This window comes from Capra hircus, chromosome 8 (genome assembly GCF_001704415.2).
Source record: "Capra hircus breed San Clemente chromosome 8, ASM170441v1, whole genome shotgun sequence".
NCBI lineage: Eukaryota > Metazoa > Chordata > Mammalia > Artiodactyla > Bovidae > Capra > Capra hircus.
The window spans coordinates 76,658,164-76,679,454 of NC_030815.1; the positions used below are offsets into that span (position 1 = coordinate 76,658,164).

Below are 21,291 nucleotides of genomic sequence, written 5' to 3' on the forward strand. Positions count from 1 at the left end.
TAATGTTAAGAGAGGAAGTATAATATGCATGTTATTTCTCTGCCTTAACAATATAAATTTGTTTTGCACAAGGACACAGACATGTGCTCCAGCTTCACTTTTATCACTGTTAGTAACATTTTTATCGGTCCTATTTTGTTGTAATTTGTCTACTAAATTAACATGGCAATAATGTTTCTCAGACAAAAAACTCCTTTCATGACTACATTTAGGCCAAGTCTGAAACACTAATTCTGAATACACAGAGGCCGGTTGTCATTTATCTCATTTGCTAAAATTTGTGTAGGATCACAAGTATTCCACTTGGGAAATAAAATCCTGAAATGTTATTTTCACCACTCAACCCAATATGAGAACAACTTAAGTCTACAGTATTTTAGGAGGGTTTTTGGTTTGTTTTAAGGCTTTGGAGAATTTTAAGTATCTTAAACTCCTTAAAAGATATTTCAATCTAAGATGAACGTATCAGCAACAACAAACAGCAACAAAAAAATCACACCAGGGCGACAACTAAAATGTTCTTCAGAATCACCTAGGTGGGTGTGCCAAACAGGCCTCATCACCACTTTCAGTCATGATGCCCTGACTCCAAATAACTAGTCAAGAACCAAAAAGAGCAAGCAAAAGCCCAAGTTACCTGATGTCCCAGTTGGTTCTCTTTCTAACACACAATATAGTATACACACACAGAATTTAACTGAGGAAACAAAAAAGTTAATGAAAAATAATCTCAAGTGTAGGAAAATCTGGGGGGGGTCAATCAATTCCAGTAGTCTTTAAAAGACATGATTACCGAAAGTAAATTGAAGACATCTTTTTCTTTCTACAAAAAAGGCAAGACAAACAAGTGTAAAAGCTAGAGATTTATTGTTATTTTGTGATTAATAAATTGTCAAACTGGTTATGACACTACCCCACACTGTATACCACCAATTGCCAGTACAGAAGTTTTAAAACCATACTGAGGCATAAGGCAGAGAGAGCAGAGACGCACAAATATCATCCTTAACGAGTTCCTCTTAGTCATGCCTCCATCTTCATTAACCTTTGTACCTGTTTTATTCCAGGGGTCAGTGTCAAAACAGTGCACGAAATGGTGGGCAACCTGCCTCTTCACCTTTTTTAATAGCAAGCAACTTACAGAAGTAATGGAATTCAACTTATATTTCCCTTGATTTTACTGGTCTGAATTAATTTTAGTTACTTTAACATTTTAATTTCCCTTAACTGTACATGAGAGAATATAATGACCTAAGAGAATACTGAACCAGAGTCAACCAAATATATTACTGACCCCAAAGTTAGGTTTTAATTGGTCCTAAAGGAATGTACCACCCCAATAGTTTGAGTTAGGCAAACAGAATTTCCTTGGGGAGGGAAGAAAAAAGCTGTAGAACAGCCAAATGTACTCAACATTGTTAAAACGGCTCTTTGTTTTCACCCCTGAATGATACTTCTTTACTACACTATATGCACAGAAATCCTAACAGAATCTTGGTTGCCAGTATTATTTAGGCTGGCCCAATCCAGGACAGAACCCCACCCCACCCCCCAAATTCCCCTTCTCTCAGGCTCTGAAAAGCACAATATTTAACTATTTCTTAATAGAACTACCAAAACACTTCAGAAACAAGTGGCTCACAAATCATTTTAAATTCGTGTATTGCCTGTGCATGAGAAAACTGATAAACCCCGAAGATAGTTCTATTTTTATATGGCGATTAAAAATAACTGAAACATCAAGACACTTTCAGTGAAAGCAACATTTCAATTACAAATTGTAATGCCTGTTAAAACTACCTATGGGAGAAGCTGAAAGTCCTAGGCAAATGCACTTTGGGGTTATACTACAGTGCTCCTTCAGTCTGCACAAAGATTAAGGTAATTTACAGTCAATCTGTGAATGCTGAGACAATGTTACATCATCTTGTCTGTACAATTAATACGTCCTTAAAGAGACAACCAGAATCAGTTTTTCTACTGTATTTTCAACAAGCCTCACTAACCAGTACTTTTGCTGAGATGTTCATCAAAGATGCTGTAAGATTCTACACAATTAAGAAATACTCTGCTTTGAAGTATTTCCTTATCTTTATTTTTTCCATTACAGATGTTTTGCTCAGATGATCTACTGTAGTATGTTTCTAGAGATGCTGTCCCAAATGTGCATACATACATTGTATACAAATAAAGCAAAAACTGTCAGTAGTATAAATCTTACAGCATTTTTGTTTGCAAAAATACATGCCAAAGTCACAATAAGCAATGTTGTATCACAAATTATAAAGCGCAAATGATTTGCTTCTTTTTAATGCTTTTATTCTACATAAATTACTACCAGAGACTAATGTTTAAAAAGCAAATAAACTGGACAGATGCAGGACAAAAATCTGTTCACCCAACTATAAAAGGTGATATGTTTTTTAAAAATTACAATAAATGCAGAAGTGTTTGACGCATGCAGTAGCCTTAAATGAAAAAGCATTGATTCCCACTGTTCCAGGAAAACAAAAAACAAACAAACACAGTGAAACCCACACATCTTACTGCACTCCACCTTAAAATGTATCATATATTGGGTTTGTTTATAACAGCACAGAATTCCAAGAGTCAAAATGAAATAAAGCGGGTATTTTAAAGATTTAAGAGCCGTTATCAAAAATAAATTACATTTTTTTCAAGATACAGAAATGCTGCTATGATGGCTGAGAGCCCAGTAACCTTTCAATAGCCGCATTGATATCACCTCCTGTGGCTATTAGCGCTTGCAAGTTTGCTTCACGGTTCAAAAATCCCATTGCACTGAGCTGTTCCAGTTGCTGCTGAAATCTAACTTCTGGATTCTGTAGCTATTAAACAAAAACAAACAAACCAAAGCTCTAAGGAAAATCAGTCCATGTCACACCTAAATAATCTTTTAAAATTTTAATTGCTTTTCAACATTTGCTCATCTATCAAGCGATATAAAACCACTGGCCTCTCTTGAAACATATTCAACATATTTAAAAGTCTAATTAGTACTTTATTTACAGAGGGAACCCAGCCTGGTGCTCTGTTACAACTTAAGACAGGTGGGAGGCAGGCTCAAGAGAGAGGGGATATACATACAATTATCACTGATTCGTATTGTTATACAACAGAAACCAACACAACATTGTAAAGCAATTATCATCTGATTAAAAAATTCAAGAAACTAAAAATATATAAATAATGGAAAAATAAAATACTCTTATTATTAAAAAAATAATTTTTTTAAAAGTTTTGGAGCTATCAACCAGTTGGGTAATTGTAAAAGCCAGTGTTCTCATGTACCAAATTCTAAAGTTCTAATCTAATGAGGCTTAGAATGTCTTTAATTTCTGTATCAGCCAGTAAAGTCTTCAGAAAAAAGTTCCAGTTTCAGATGTACATACTATACTCCTCATTTTTTCAGCTGCATCTCCTTTTCAGAAATGATGTACTACAGAAATACATAAATGATCACTCAATTCTGGGCAACATGATAATGGTGAAGTCTATAGACTGTTTAACTTAGATAACAATTCTGCCCAATACCTGAAATTGCTTTTTCGTATTAATTCGAAGAACATTTACTGAGCCAGCAAGTCATGCTAGTTATCAGGAATACAAATCCTCATGTAAGATAAAACTCTGACCTGTTTATTGTATTGAATAAGGCTTAAAATAAAAAACTATGCTGTATTTTCACCATGTAGTAGTTTGAGCACAATCTACTGTAACAGGTTTGAATTTGCAATCATCTGTAAAAATGGCATATTCTTAGTAAATAAATGATTCTAGATGCAAGAACATTAGTAGTTCACATTTTTTAGCCATATTTGTGAGGTGTATATATGTAACACAAGTTACCATAGGAAGCAGTAGCAGGTGGGGTGAAGTACTTACAACTTTTAAGCCAAACTACAAAGAGCAGATAGAATATAGTTGTTGGAATAATCAGTTTCTATTCCTCCCTGACAAAGTTTTATAAAATATAATCTATTTCAGTTTTCTAACACGGACTCCAAAAAAGAATGCATTTTAAAAAGCAGTTTACAACTATAACAACATGTCCTTTAATGTCTAATATAGTACTAAGGTTAATCATTATAATGCCTATTTTTTAGAATCAATATAATTAAGAACAAACTTTTCATTACAAGCTAAGCCCCTAAAGATGACCACTTTCTTTACTTTTTTGAAATTTCTACCATTAAGAAGAGCAGAAAAGAATCATTACCTGAGGATTCACTCCAGCAAGAGCCTGCAGCATTTGTTGAATAAACTGCTGGTGTCCAGGTTCGGTGGTTCCTACTGTGGGACTTGGGTTTTCACTAGATGTAGAAGTAGAGCCATTGGTTCCTGAAGAGCCTCCAGTACTTCCTAATGCCCCCAGGCCAGGAGTAAACCTAGAGAAAGCACCAACTGTTAGTAAATCTAAACTCCTAAAAATAAGAGGCCAGACCAGGCTGGCTAATAGCAAATCAGTTATAATTTAATATAATGTTAGCTAAGTTATTTTCTTAAAAGAAGCATTTTTAACTTTGAAAACTCTCTTACAAACAATCTAAACCCAAAAAAAGAATGGCCATTAAATCTGAAATTCTCAGAGAAAGTAACCACTGGGCACTTTCACAATCTTTTCCAAATAAGCCTACCCTGGGATGAGGCCGGGGGCTTCAGTTGCTAAGGTCTGTAAACCCTGCTGAATCTGTAATAAGGCCTGCATTGCTCTAGGATTTGACATTGCAGATAACGTATCAGGATTCTGCATCTAAGGAAGAAAGAAAACCAGGGGTTACAAGGGAATTAAAATTAGTGAAGGTAAAATGGAAATGTTTTCTTTGCTATGCTTCTTGAGAAAATCTAAAACCTTACTCCTAGACACTGGTAATCTGTAATTTCTTTCCCAATATAAACACAAGCACCTCCCTTTTGACAGCAATCTCATGTGCGAATCATCACTTGACCTCCCAAGTCCATTGTGAAAACCATTTTTCATAATGAAACACAATCAGGAGCTCCTCTGGAAGCCATAGTTGTTCCTCGTTTTCCAACAGATAAAAATCGTTGTTTCTAAGAGACGACCTCCAAATGCACAGTTTATATCACATGGTAATATGGTGAAAGTCACATATTCCTCCTTGACCAAGTGTTAATCTGTTGCTGATGGAACAATTTTACCAATCAGATACACTCTAAGACAATAGTTCCAAAATTGAAGTAACACATGTGGTGGTTCAGCTTCGCTACTTCCAAATATACACCACCTGACTAACCAAAAAAGATAGGCCTACATCATTACAATAAACCAAAGACACTGACTAACCTTAGACAATGGTTTATAGGTCAGAGGATCATTTGGATAATATTTAAAAGCCCTCCCTAGAACTACCAGTTTCAAAACACCAAGACTGACTCTTCTTTTCTTTTTAAATAGTAACATACCATGGCAATCTCAAGTACTTTTTAATTAAAATAACTTCCTTATTATGACAAGACTGGCAATTTTAATCTTGCTAATTCCAAGTCTGAGGAATGAGATCTACCCCTTGGAAAACAGGCATTCTATTAATTTGGAGGAATTAAAACATTACGGAGAAACCAAACAAGTAAAGGGTAGCTCTCTTCCTGTTACTCGAGATTAGTTAAACCATAAAGCATAACATGACACAATGAAGCACTTCAAAGTTAGTAAAGTGAAAGGAAATGGTTTATGATATTAACAAAGCATTCTAAATCCTAAAAATCCTCAAAAGCAAAAACCAAATGGTCCTTTCCTCAGAATTTATATTTTTAAAAATAGAAGCAAAAGGTAAGCAGTGAAATGGGGCTCAGTTAAAAATCAAGCTGAATTCTCTGCAAATTGACAGCAGACTCTATTCTACATTTTGCTATCAGCCAGAGAAAAAGCAAGGAAAATGTTTACCATCAAACTTTTTCAAGCAAATCATTACCGAAGACAGCTAGCATCTTTTCTTACTCACTTGTTGAAGGAAAGTTGGGAGCTGTTGTCTCATTTGTTCTTGAAGCTGAGGATTTCCAGCAAATAGGGGATTATTCAGCATCATCTATGGGGCAAGTGTTCAAACAATTTTAACTGGAAATATCTGAAACAAGTAATGTACCTTGTTTAATAGTCTATCTTCCCCTCCAGTGCCTAAACTGGCACTTAACAGGGAGGAAGGTAGAACATGAATAAAAAAGGGAAGATATTGTCCACAAGAGGGATCTCCAGAAAAAACAAAAATGAGGCATCTTCTCTCTCAATGAGTATGGTGATTATGATAATGTCATGTGATATCCTAAAAAATAAAAGCAATCATTTTCTTAGGCTTTTCCTTGAGTAAAGGTGAATATTTGCCCTTGAAAGAAAAATGGGAGTAACTGAAATTCATGAAGATACATTTTCTGCTACACTCACAGAATAAACGTAAGCGTCAATACATGGAACTATACATGGCTTGCACAGACACCTCAACACACAAGTGGCAAGCACAGAGAAAATCCAGATCTGGAACAACTATATCTACCTGCCTACTGCAAAAGAGCTAATATTAGGTCCAGAAAAATAACACTGCAGAACAGCAACCAACTTGCCAGAGAAATGGAGCTGCCAGGTGAAAATCAGCCTAGGAATAGAACCGATAGATCTCTGGGGATAAAGTATTAAAATGCTTTAATAAGACCTAAACGATGTAAATCATTTGAGAACACCAAAATTAGCCTCTGTATTTCACCTCACTACCACCAGAGATGGAAAAAATGGCATGGCTAACCTTCAAATGGGTGAGTTAAATGAGTTAAAAAGTCAGAGTCAGGGCCAATATTAATGGGCCAATTAATACTAAAAATAAGATTACAATACACAATAGCATAACCAGAAACTAGTAAATTCTCATAGCTTCAAAAAAGACTAATTTTATATCAGTTTCCCCAAACAGTGAAAAGTCAACTAACAATGATTTACTGATAGCCTATTTACCAGTCCACATCCAAAGTCTGGTGGGGGAGCGGTGTGGAGGATGATCCCTGCCCTCAAGTATTAATAATTAACTACTGTGAGAGTAATTACATGTTAATTGCTAAAAGTAGAGAGAATTCCTCCCTCCCTCCCTCAGTTTATCTACTGTTGCAAAGTAGATTTAGTTAATTTCAACAAAATAAGACAGGAAGAAGTCAGACAAGTTTTATGAATATACAGCATTTATTTTGAAGTGACCAGTAAGTTCACAGTAAATAAAGTAAAATCTACTTGAGACCAACAAACCTGCTTTTTTAATGGCTCCAGTCAATAAAGTTATCACATTTATCTTTTAGGATTCATGTTATTTGAAAAAGTGTGTCAACTTAAGCTGATTCATACTTTTTCAGAAAACTGTTATCACATTTGATTCAGATTTTTCTAACTTACCTGACTGTATAAACAGTTTTTACAATCAGACCTTTTTGAATACCTAAAAATGGAAATTAGAATAGAGAAACTACAAACTTTAATACACTGGTAACCAAAATACATTGTAAATGTTTCTAACAATTATCTATCAATATTGTAAAAGCCAACTCACATCTAGCTTACTTTTGTTTCAACCTTTTGCTTTAAAGTAAAAAAAGCAACATACAAAAGTGCTCAAGTCACTTTACAAATGTAAAATTGTTAGCTGGGAATGTGCTTGTTAGAGTCAAAATTTTAAAGCAAGATGCACATTTAATGATTATTAAATAGGCAAATATGTATTTAAAACCATACAAACAGGATCACTCTGATACATATTTTCCACATTTATTTTAAAGTGCTATCATCACAGTAAGCTGAAGCATTTAATACTAATAACTCAATTTTCTAATGAATAAAACAATATTTCATAAAGTATACCTACAATACACAAATTTAAAGTATATAAAAATGTACCTAAAAAAATCTTTATTTCCAATTTTACAAATTTTAAGAGAACAGAAGTTATTACTGAGGGTTGTTAACTCAAACATATCTGCTATATACTTGAATCAACATGGTTCCAGATTTTAGAAATGTAAAAACTAGCTCATTTGATATAATGAAGAAAGTGATTTAACTTTAAGAGCTTTTAAAATTTTGGAAATGGAGAGAGATTACAGGAAACTATTTTAAATTCCCAACATTCCACAGAAACCATTTTTAATAAACAGCAAATATAAATTATAGACGATCAAGGTTTAGTTCATATTCTCTAAGGTTTTTCAAGCCCAATGGTTCTTAACTTATGGGTACATCAGAATCACTTAGGGAACTTGGAAAAAAAAAAATCCAATACAGTTATATCAAACTGTCTTGAGAGTGGGGCTAAAAAAGTTTTTTTATCTTAAAATTTCCGAAGTTATCCTAAACATTCAGCTAGGGTTGAGATTCACTTATTTTTTTAGTTATGTCTCTTCTGAAACAAGTTAGAAAATAATTACTTGATGAAGGACCAGTGTACTAACTTTGGATGGAGATCTACAGTAGAAAGAATGAGAATACTAATCCCACAAATCTCTCTGCCCATACTGAACAATTTCAGGCTATTTTATAACTGCTATTTTGAACATAACTAACACTCAGAATCTGTGTGATCTAATAAATAAAAGTCTTTCAAATGTATTAACACTTCTTAATCACTTTCAAGATCTACATTATGCTAAAGAGTACTAATTCTGAAGCACTATTTTGAAGAATAGGCTTCAAAAGGGAGAGCAATCAGAAACTTTTCTATTCATCTCCTACATGAACGTATGTAGATATAAAGTAAACCTGAACTTCTTTCTACCCAGTGGACAGAGGAAATGAAGCTGTTTTAATTATACTATGAAGTATTAATTTACTGTAAAGAAACAAACTGTCCAAAAAATTGGGAGATGCAATTTGCTTCTCTAGTGTATTAAGGCAGCACACACAAAACAAATGTGCCAAAATCACAATGATTGGTTAGGCCATTTCGATACACAGTGCTCACAATTATAAACTCACCTGTGCAGCAAGGTCAGGGTTCTGGCTTAGTGACTGCATCATGCTTCTCATGTAGGGGGCAGACAACATGTTTTGCATAAGTTGTGGGTTTTCAGTTATTTGCTGCAACAAGCTCTGCATTCCTGGTGTGTTGAACATACTAGCTGGAAGTTTTTTAAAAAAGAAGACATTTTATCAAGGGAAAGATAAATAAACAAAACAAAGTTTTAAAACACAATAATTTTGGCAATTTTAGACAAACATACCTATTAGTTATCAACTGAATTAAAGAATTTTTTAAACTAAGATCTCTAAAACTACATACTCTAAGTATACCAATTAAGGAGGGTTTACTGACTTTAAAGATTCTAGTTGCATTTACATGAAAATCACATCTTATGGAAAGGCTAAGTTCTAAAAAATCAATTTAAGGCAAAATTTACTACTGAAAAATCTCATTAAGTGAAAATGTCTGAGCCAACTTTTCCTCCAGAATCGCTTAACTAGAATCATATTCAGCACTCAGTATGTTCCCACCCAGAAGAGAAGGGAGCCTTCTCACCCAGGCCTCTATGACATTTTCACTGAATCCTGGCACTCAATGAATTCAACCCCAAATTAAGGGGCCTTCTTCATACTTCAGTTTCCCCATCTGCAAAATGTAGATACTTGCTACTATTATTTTTTTTTTTTTTGTAGAGAGCTATAGCTAAATTTATGTGAATTCCATATTCTCTGGAAATTAATCTGTTCAACATATATCCACTTGTCAACTAGAAATATATTCTCAAACTTTTTCACTCCCCTTGTTCTTATTCTATTCAGTGCAGTTTAACAGGCTCAAAGCATTTGACTCTTCCCACTTAACTTTCTAGTTTATTATAATTCTGCAGTTTTTCTATAGTAATTTTTGCTTGTCCTATTCTCTCACATTATTTCAATTTACGTTACTCCCCCACCCCCACCACATTCCAGAGACTAAGGATATTCTAAGACAGCGGATGAACCTAGTTTGCAGGGCAAACACGGCACGTGACCTGTTTTTGTACAGCCCATGAGCTAAAAATGGTTTTTACACTTTTAAATGGTTAAAAAATTTTTTGTGTGTGAAATGTGAAAACTATGAGGTTCAAACTTCAAGTTCCATAAATAACATTTTATTGGGACACAGTCATGCTCCCTTATTTATTATCTATCTATAGCAGACAAAAAGTCTGGACAGAGGCACCATGTGGCACTGTCATACCCTACACAGCTGTTGGATGAACCACAAATCAGTGACTCAGTTATACCTTATGTTCCATGAATTACTGTAGCAAAAAAAAAAAAAAAATTTTTTTCCACACACAAAAATTTTTTTTTTGAAACATGAAAACCGTATGAAATTCAAACTTCAAGTTCCATAAATAACATTTTGTTGGGACACAGTCATGTTCCCTTATTTATTATTTATAGTAGACGAGAAGTTTGGACAGAGGCCCATGTGGCACTATCATACTCTACTCAGCTGTTGGGTGAACCACTAATCAGTAACTCAGTTATACCTTATGCCCCATGAATCACTGTAGCATACTGCTATTTCTATTCTCATTATCAGTGTATACTATTTATGTCAGAACAAGAAGAAAAGGGGGAGAACTGGGACTATGCGTGCCTCCTTTTAAGGCACAGTAGAAGATGAATTATTTTATCAAATGAGGTGGCAAAACATATTACTATGCAATGATACTAAAATAATAAAATACACTTCAACATTGTTAGACAAAGCACTACCACAGCAAAGCAAGTCAAAAAAATACAATTACTGAGGCTTCCCTGGTGGTCCAATAGTTAAGAGTCCCCTTACAATGCAGGGGACACTGGTTTGATCCTTGATCTGGGAAGACCCCACATGCTGCAGAGCAACTAAGCCCCTGCACCACAACTGCTGAGCCCACATGCCGCAACTACTGAAGATCATGTACCCTAAAGCCCACACTCTGCAATAAGGGAAGCCACTGCACCACTACTAGAGAGTAGCCCCCACTTGTCACAACTAGAGGAAGCCTGAGTGCAGCAACAAAGACCCAGCACAGCCAAAAGTAACTAAGTTAAAAAATAAAATATAATTATCTCATCAGAGCCAAATTTCTTCACAAAAATAAAAAATGAAAATAAAGCTGCAACCAAAGTTAGGTTCCTAAATGGTTTACTTGTTAGCCAAGCAAGGAAAGCAGCATACTAGTTATGATTAATTAGTATGGTTATTTAAATCTTGACTGCAGCACCCAGGGAAATGTGTGCAGGGAAAATAAACTTGTTTGAGGCTACTCGCCTTTCAAGGAGGACAATTTCTCAAAAGTGAGGGACATTGAGCTGTTAACTGATAATTTAAAAACACGAATTATTTTGAGTAGTATTCCTGTTTCCTAATGGATAGATAGATAAATGTTACTGATACTGCTTAGTTCTTTTGTGAGGCAACAATGTCAAGATGGAAGTAACTAAAATTAGCTTCTATAAATAGTCTGCATGAAATAACAACAAGCAAAACTATTTTCAAAGTTAAGAGAACATTCATTTGGTACAACCTGACGCAGAATCTGCTAAGATGTGCTACATCTCATGATGATAAAAACACGTTAAGTATTAAAAGGATTAGTTGGACAAAGACATACTGCTTATAAAAATACAAGGTATTTAGACAATAGCTGATCCACTGATTCATCAGCAGGTACTCTGGAAAATATTTTGAACTGTAACATTACTCAATTGATAAAAGTTATCAATAATAAATTTCATTTCACTCTTGTGAACTTAGCTATAGTCAATTTCATGAACTTTTGTCAGAAATATCCTGACTTGCCCAAGCACATGGCAGTTTGATGGCTTAAGAGTAGTAGTTTTCTAGTTTTGTTTTTAAAAAGATACCATTTTATTGCAATTTTTTTTTAAGCTCAGAGCTAAGACTGAAATTCTTCTGAACCACACAATCACCATTATCAAACACTAAATGACTTTGGAAATTGTCTTTTGGTAGAACCTGGTAATGTTTCTCAATGAATTCCCTAAATTAGAAAACAAAACAATATTTACATGTCAAACCCATACTGTGAAGTGCATTCAGACAAGTGAAACTGTATGAATCACAATGAAATGTCAAGCTGCTTTATACATTCTTGTGCTGTCAAGCTAAAATAACCAACAAGATCTCTTTTCACAGACTTGCAGTAAATATAGTTTTGAGCTTATATTATTGTTCCAGCAGCATTTTTTGGACTTTAGTGCAAGTACAAAGAAATTTCCATACTTTAAAATTCATTTCACTGTTTAAGTGAGGCACTATGACCTAATCTTCAACTGGAATTGATTAATCTGCAATGACATGTTAAAAAACCAAGAAGACTCTAACAGAATCCTACAAATGCTTTCCAACTAATGAATATGCTATAGTCATATTTTTGAATCAATACATAACTGAAATGAAAAAGAGTAAAATCTCATTACTTATCAGTATTAACAGATGAACATTTACAAATGATTCACAGCTGACGAAAGGAAACACTGTGAACTGTAATTACGCAAAATGTTATCCCTAAAAAGAATTTCATTCCTATGATTAGGGAATGTGTAAAACAATATAATCCATCACCGATTCAGTGGACCTGAGTTTGAGCAACCCCGAGGAGTTGGTGAAGGACAGGGAAGCTTGGTGTGCTGCAGTCCATGGGGTTTCAAAGAGTCAGACATGACTGGGTGACTGAACAACAAAAATAGTATTATACCCAATTATTATAGTTTTAATTCCATCAATAAAAGAACTTGTGGAGATTGGTCTTCTAATACTCTTTTTTTTTTTTTTTGGCCATGCCCCATGGCCAGTTTTCTGACCAGGGATCAAACTCATGCCCTATGCAATGAAAGCAAGGAGTTACAATCACTGGGATCACCAGGGAATTCCCTTCTCTTCTTAATAAAATAGTCTTGATTTTGTTCTTTTGGTTCTTGGACTGCAAAGCCTAAAGTATTATTATCCCTTTGCAAGAAAAATTTGCTGACTCTTGCAAACAATTTCCTCAGTTTCCAGAGTGAGTGCTTACAGGGCAAAAGAAGATTAAAGAATTTCACCATTCGGGAATATGTGTGCTTAACTTCAAATAGCTGAGTAAAGGTCCTAAATAGTATAAAAATATGCTAATAATGTTAGGCCATCATGGTACAATCACTATTCTGTTTCTTGTTTTGCTTTGATGGAAATATTAACATGAAATCTTAAATAGCATATCAAGCCATTAAATTAAAAAGTTGAGTAAAAAGTTATAAGACCATTTTGTTTGTAAGACAAATTTGTTACTACAGACACCATACTACAATTAAAAATAATTTGTCTATCAGCTGGGAAACCTTATTAAACCTTTGTCTCTGCTCTTAGACCTCTAAAATGTGAAGGAAGCATCTCTCTCAAAAGTTTATCAGTAAAAATCAAATAAGCATTTGATAAAATCAGAATAGGATAGTATTTTCCTTGTTTTAAACACGGTTTATTTGGATTTTTAGACTTAACTTTGGATAAGTTGACCTGTATGCAGGTCAAGAAGCAACAGTTAGAACTGGACACAGGAGTACATTAAGGCTGTATACTGTCACCCTGCTTATTTAACTTATATGCAGAGTATATTATGCAAAATGCCAGGCTGGATGAAGCACAAGCTGGAATCAACACTGCTGGGAGGAATATCAATAACCTCAGACACACAGATGATACCACCCTTATGGCAGAAAGCAAAGAACTAAAGAACCTCTTGATGAAAGTGAAAGAGGAGAGTGAAAAAGTTGGCTTAAAACTCAACGTTCAGAAAATGAAGATCATGGCATCTGTTCCCAACACTTCATGGCAAATAGATGGGGAAACAATAGAAACAGTGACAGACTTTATTTTGGAGTGCTCCAAAATCACTGCAGATGGTGACTGCAGCCATGAAATTAAAAGACACTTGCTCCTTGGAAGAAAAGCTATGACCAACCTAGACAGCATGTTAAAAAGCAGAGACATTACTTTGCCAACAAAGATCCATCTAGTCAAAGCTATGGTTTTTCCAGCAGTCATGTATGGATGTGAGAGCTGGACTATAAAAAAAGCTGAGTGCCAAAGAACTGATGCTTTTGAACTGTGGTGTTGGAGAAGACTCTTGAGTGCCTTGGACTGCAAGGAGATCCATCCAGTCAATCCTAAAGGAAGTCAGTTCTGAATATTCATTGGAAGAACTGATGCCGAACCTGAAACTCCAATACTTTGGCCACCTGATGCGTAGAACTGACTCACTGGAAAAGACCCTGATGCTGGGAAAGATTGCAGGCAGAAGAAGGGGACAACAGAGGATGAGATGGCTGGATGGCATCACCGACTGGATGGACATGAGTTTGAGCAGGCTTTAGGAACTGATGATGGACAGGGAAGCCTGGTGTGCTGCAGTCCATGGGGGGTCACAAAGAGTCGGACACAACTGAGAGACTGAACTAAGACTTACCCCAGTAGTCATTTTGCAATACAAATACTGTATCATTTCACTTTACACCTGACGCCTGAAGCTAATATAATGTTTTATGTCAATAATACCTCAATTTTAAAAAATGGCATTATTTAAATTTTTACAAAACTACTTTGTAGGTAGTTTTGTAAAAATTTGTAGGTAGGGCTACCTAGTGGCTCAGTTGGTAAAGAATCTGTCTACAATGCAGGGGACCCAGGTTTGATCCTTTTGATCAGGAAGATCCCCTGGAGGAGGAAATGGCAACCCACTCCAGTATTCCTGCCTGGAGAATTCCATGAACAGAAGAGTCAAGCAAGTTACAGTTGATGGGATCACAAACAGTCAGACACGACTGTGCAACTTTCACTTTCACTTTATATTTTATCAAAAAACGGCATTATACTCACTGTATTCTATAAAAGAATATATACTTCTGGGACCATTCTGATTATTGACTTTCAGTAAAGAATTTTTTTTAATTCCTTATACAGCATCTCATCTTTCCAGTTTCACTGCCAAAACACAGTTATCTTTTAAAATATACCCAATCACTCTCATCTGAGGGAAGGGCCTCATGCTTTCATTTCTTCTCATTTAAATGCTAAGTATTAAGACTAAAATAATCATTCTAGCTACTGATTTTGGACCTAATGCTTAGCATGTAAATATCTGAGTAACTGAAAAGGATAGCCACTTATTGAACCTAGCCTACAAAAAAATGACTGAAAGTAAATTCCTAACCTGTTTACACATCAGAATCTCTAGCATTGTTACACACACACATCTTAAACTCCACTGTGGCAGATTCTGAATCACAGGTCTGAGGTTAAGACTTAGAAAGCTAACTTTTAAAACAAAGCCAGCAGGTGCTCTGATGCTACTAAGTTTAGCCCTGGTGTCAGGACTGGATACCCACTGAGTCCTATAAAAGAACACAAAACTGGACTAAAGCCAAGGAAAATGTGCCCACTGATTAACAGCTAACTGTGCTGCCCCTACAGTTCACTTTCCCTAAGCTGTTGAAAGGAGAAGACAATCCACTTCTCCCAAGCCATCTTATGAGAAGACAAAACCACAAAACTGCCTCTGGAAATCTTTGGTAACCTCTTGAACTACAATGCACACAAGTTAATACTCATCATTACATATTTAAAGCATCCTTAAGAAAAAAAAAAAAGCATCTTACAACATGAAAAGGTAGTTCATAAAAGTTGTTTCTCGAACACATACAAAAGCATACAGGATAAGGAGAGAAGAGGCATCAGTTGTTGCGAGCATACCTCCTACTCCAGGCCCCGAGCTTGGCGCAGCAGAACTCGGCCCCGCAGTACCACTGGCAGCACTGCCACTAGTGCCCCCCACTGTGCTGCTGGTGCCACTGGAACCTGATGAACTCTGAGCAGCCTGGGGAGCCCAAGGATTGGGTAATGGATCTCTATTTTCTGTACGGGAAGGCTGACTACCTTCACCTGACGATGTATTGCTCACTAATGAAGCAAATGGATTACCACCAAACTGTAATAAAAGACAAAAAATCATAAAGAACAAGTTTTTGTCTTAAATAACAGATACAGAAATCTTTGTTAATGAAAACTGCATTTTTGTATACAAAAACAACACTCAATCATAGATGTATCTGTGTTAAAACAGGAGCCTTGCCCTGAAGCATAGAGCAGTGGCATTACCTGTTCTTGTGCAGCACTCAGCATGGGTTCCTGAATATCTGTGTACATGCGCCGCAAAGCATTGTATCCCCCTGGGATGCTTTCCAGGTTGCTCAAGGCTCGGTCCTGGTTTCTCATCATTTCCTGCATCATTGCTGGATTTCTAGCAAGTTCCAATGTCTAAGAAAAAGATTTCCAGAGGGAGGTAAAAGATGCTGAGATTAACTGTCAGAGCTAATTTTCTAAGTTTTCTAATTCTCTGAATTAGCAATCTTCAATACTTAAATCAGAAAAGTACTGTGAATTGGGGAGAAGGGATATACGTATATGTATGGCTGAGTCCTTTTGCTGTTCACCTAAAACCATCACAACATTGTAAATTAACTATACTCCAAAACAAAATGTTTATGGTGTAAAAAAATTAAAATATTTTTTTTAAAAAAGAAAATGATTGTGAGTAGTTCCTGCTGAAAAGCACCTCAAAAACCAAGCTAACATTCAAATAACATGAAGAGAGAAACACTGTGCTCTGCAGGAATGTCCATCTCTTGAACTGGACTCTCTGTTCCTTAGATCTGCAAAACAACTATTTATAAAAAAAATCTTTAAAATACAGCTCAAAATTCAAAGTTCAGTTGTGTTCTCCTGAACAAGGATTAGGGTTTATTTTTTTTAGCTTATGTATTTGGCAAGCTCTTTAAATACAGAAAATAAGAAAAAATAAGTATATAATTTCTTAACTAAATGAAACTATTCACATACTTGTCTCATAATATCTGGATTATTCAGCATATGGCTAATTTCTGGATTTCTCTGTATCAACTGTTGCATTTGTGGATTGGCCATAATTAACTGCCTCATCAGGTCAGGATTTGAAAGCATGCTCTGGACAAAGGGATTCTCCATGATCTGGACCATCATTTCAGGATTGGACATAAGTTGCCGCTGCATCTGGCTCTGTAGTTCAGAGAAGTTGGTAGTATTCAAACCCAAGCTACTCAGACCTGCAAGTCCTCCAAGTCCACCTAAGAGGATAAAGGGAAAAAACACAAATGAAATTTTATCATTAATATGACTGTGCTAAAATATGAAGATGAAGCAAAAATATTAACTGAATCAATAGCCTATTAACAGAAAACCATTCAGCTTAAGGCAAAATTAGATTTCCTATTTCTTTCGTAAGTACATGTTTAATTTCTATAATTGAGACTAGTAATAAATGTGTTCACTATGATATTTAAATAATAAAACCAAATAAACATATATTTCCTATGCACAGTATAATACAAAAACATTATTTGGTTGTTTGTTGCACCTGGTTCCAGGCACAAAGCTCTTACAACCCTTAGGATTTCCTGACAGAAGGGAATGTCTTTTGTTATCTGTAACAAATCCCTCTAGATCATACCTCATTTATGTTAATGATATTACTTAGGATGGGGCCCCCAGATAGCCTCAGAATGTGGTGGTCGCCAGAAAGATCATGTGATTTTTTTGAGAGTTGGAACATTCAGCCCATTCACCAACTTCCAGGGCTAGAAGAGGATCTAGAGATGGAATTCTGTGAAACTCTTGTGCAAAGAGATTCACAAACTTCTGAGTTGGTGAACAAGTTTACATTGTATGAGGGTGACATGCCCAGAGAGGGCAAAGAAGCTCTAAACTCTCCCCCCACACCCATACCTTGCCCTATGCTTCTCTCCCTCTTTCACTTATCTATTTCTGAGGTCTATCCTTTATAAAAAACTGGTAAATTTACGTGCAGTGTTTTCCTGAGTTAGTGAGTCATCTGAGTAAATCATCAAACCTGATAAGGGGTTGTGGAAACCCCCAATTTACCACCTGTCAGTCAGAAGTACAGGTAGCCTGGGACTAGACTGGTATCTGAAGTAGGGGCAGTCACAGGGGACCAAGTCCTTTAACTTGCAGGATCTAACACTAACTCCAGGTGTTAGTGTCAGAACTGAACTGCTGGATAGCCACCCAGGCAGTGTTTGGAGAACTGGCTGGTATCAGAAAGAAAAAAAATCCCAGAATATGCCCACTAAAAGAAATGAAAAATATACAGTAGACTATATTTCTAATAATCTCTTTCCAGAAGACCAGTGACTAGTTTAACAAGTAGAATTCACCGATGACTGGTTGGAACAGAGCTGCTGCCCATCATGGAAACAGATGTCTCTCTGAAGGAATTAAATCATGGAGAAACCTAACAGATTCAGGAGGGTGACTGTTTATTATAAAACTTTGTATATAACCAACCAAATGCATTCATTTCTCACTTACTGAGTACTGTGCTATATGTTGGGAATAAGACGACAAGAAAGACAAGCATACCCTCAGAACTCAATCTGGTAGGAAAGACAAAATAAATGCAGAATAAGTATTTCAACAGAGACTGTCACAGAATATCATGATAATATATTAACAGTACCTTAATATATTAATAGATAATATATTAAAAGCAAAATGGCTACTTTTCCACAAAACGCCATTTAACGAATTTGGAAAATGAGTAAGTTGGCAAGAAGTAAGGAGAGCTGGGAGGATGATTTAATACTAGGCACAACAGACATTATCTATAAAAGCACAGATATCAATGTGAGAACTGATGCATTCTTAAACCACAAAAAATTCAGTATGACCAAAAGAGCAGACAACAGTGCTCACCGAACATCTCCTGTGCAGTCTCCTTTCCTTTTGGCAGTTGGACAGACTGCCATGTGACTAGTTAAGGCCAGAAGACTGTAACAAATCGTATGTGTCACCTCTGGCCCAAGTTTAGAACATAAGGCTCAGCTTAAAACACTTTAGCTCTATCTTCTGCCATATTCCAAATGGTGCAGCTACAAGATAGTAGAATTCCATTAGTTTGAGTCCCTGAGGACTATGTAGATGGAGGCCTCACTGACCACTGACACGAAGCATGAGCAAACTACTACATTTAGAATGGATAAACAAGGTCCTAATGTACAGCAGAAGAAACTATATTGAACACTTTGTGGAAAATCACAATGCAAAAGGATTTTCTTGAAATGTATATATGTGTATAACTGAGTCACTTTGCGGTACAGCAGATTGTCACACTGTAAAATCAACTATACTTCATTTAAAAAAAAAAAGTCATGAAGAAAAGGCAACCCACTCCAGTATATTCTTGCCTGGAGAAGTCCCATGGACAAAGGAGCCTGGTAGTCTACAGTCCATGGGGTCACAAAGAGTCGGATATGACTGAGCAACTAAGCAGACACATTACCACAGGACAGCCTATCCTAGTGTAACTTGTACAGAATGTTAAATGAAAATAGAGAGGCTACATCACAAAATCTTGATATATTTCAAATGCAAGATAGTCACTTAAGATATTTGTAATAACAGTGTGGAAATGACAGAGTAATAAACATTTTTAAAAGTTGAGGAGCTACATCAAGGAAGTAGCAACAGAATAGAATCATTACATGGGGTGGGAGAGGAAAGATTTTATGGACCAAGAGACTTGGCTAGAGAGAGGTTGCAGTCTGAGACAAGATGATGAATTTATTTATTTGTTTTGTTCTTTGCTTTCTAAGAAGGAACATACAGGCTAAGTACTCTTTAAGTACTCTAAGTACTTTAAGAGTAACATCAGGTAATATCATAGAGCTGAATACAAGGCATGGAGTTCAGAATTGATGTGGGTTTAGGTAAAGATTCGAGAGTTAACAATTTACAGTTAGGATATTGTCACTGGGGAAAACAGAATAAAAGAACAGAAAAAGAGAAGGCAGAACTTGGCGGAACAATACTAATTAAAGGAATAGGAAGAAGAGACCCACAAATGAGAGAGGAAAAAACTGGTCAGAAAATTAACCAGGGAAAAAGCTATCAAGAATTAAAGAAAAAAAATTTCAAGGAAAGACTGATAAGCATTAGAAGACAGCAATTTAGATTTTAAAACACTTTCAATCTAAGTATCTAAAAATCTAAAAAAGTGTCCATTAAATTTGGCAAGCTAAGAGGTCAATGGTGACTTTATCAAGGGAACTGATGGGGGCAAGAAATAGAGCACAGCAAACTTAAGTGAAAGAGAAATACAGACAGAAAACAGAATACATAAAATAGCTGAGAAAGAAAAAGAAAGGTGGTAGTGGGATTCTGTTGCTTTTAAACATGCTGCAGATGCTGCTGCTACTGCTACTACTGCTAAGTCGCTTCAATTATGTCCGATTCTGTGCGACCCCATAGACGGCAGGCCACCAGGCTCTCCCGTCTCTGGGATTCTCCAGGCAAGAACACTGGAGTGGGTTACCATTTCCTTCTCCAATGCATGAAAGTGAAAAGGGAAAGTGAAGTCGCTCAGTCGTGTCTGACTCTTAGCGACCCCATGGACTGCAGCCTACCAGGCTCCTCCATCCATGGGATTTTCCAGGCAAGAGTACTTTGGGCTGCCACTGCCTTCTTCGTTTAAACATGGGACAGACCTTAAGGAAAACACACAGCAAAAAAAAAAGCCAAATAGACAGAGTAAACTGAATAACTGATGCAGAAAAGTAACTAAGATAGGAGGGGATGGGAATGAAATAAGCAGCAAAGGGACAAATTAACTAAAAGCTTCTGTGGGTTTTAATTTCTTTGCCTATAAAATGAGAGAAGAGGGACTTCCCTAGTGGTCCAGTGGTTAAAACTCCATGCTTCCAATGCAGGGGCCCCAGGTTCACTCCCTAGTCAGGGAACTAGATCCTACATGTCCCAACTACCAGTTAACATGCCACATCTAAGACCCAGCACAGCCAAACAAATAATATTAAAAAAAAAAAAATTGAGGGAAGAGACTTACCTCAATAATACACTAAATAATTTCAGCCTAATCTTTCTAGATTGTTCCTATTAATCAATTTTCCATCTAAAACTCAAATTTAGCCCAAGATGTGTTTAAATCAAACATTAAAAAAAGAGAGAGAGAGAATGTGAATCAATGCCATGCCCTAAATGTTGTTTCCAACATAACTGATATCAATAAATTATTAAAAAACTTTTTCTGGAAGTGAAAGAAAATATGAGCCTCGATACATGAAAACTGTATAAGGATTCATTACACAACTTATGATGTCATTATTCACATTTTGCTCTGTCAAGTTTTTATTCCAACCTCGTGTATATTATAAACTCACAT

At 35.9% G+C, this 21,291-nt stretch overlaps 1 protein-coding gene across 2 annotated transcripts in view; it reads right to left on the bottom strand.

The window, feature by feature from the left end:
• Nucleotides 851–21,291, bottom strand: part of UBQLN1 (ubiquilin 1) — a 54,731-nt gene continuing 34,290 nt past the window's right edge. The window contains exons 4-11 of one of the 2 annotated variants that reach the window (XM_005684222.3): nucleotides 16,902–17,164; nucleotides 16,161–16,319; nucleotides 15,756–15,990; nucleotides 8,987–9,129; nucleotides 5,988–6,071; nucleotides 4,659–4,774; nucleotides 4,241–4,409; nucleotides 851–2,849 (exon numbers count right to left, since the gene is read on the bottom strand). In XM_005684222.3, coding sequence (XP_005684279.2) covers nucleotides 2,697–2,849; nucleotides 4,241–4,409; nucleotides 4,659–4,774; nucleotides 5,988–6,071; nucleotides 8,987–9,129; nucleotides 15,756–15,990; nucleotides 16,161–16,319; nucleotides 16,902–17,164 — 1,322 coding nt within the window. In that variant the 3' untranslated portion in view covers nucleotides 851–2,696. The remainder of the gene's footprint in view (nucleotides 2,850–4,240; nucleotides 4,410–4,658; nucleotides 4,775–5,987; nucleotides 6,072–8,986; nucleotides 9,130–15,755; nucleotides 15,991–16,160; nucleotides 16,320–16,901; nucleotides 17,165–21,291) is intronic. The other variant, XM_018052411.1, reaches the window with a different exon arrangement.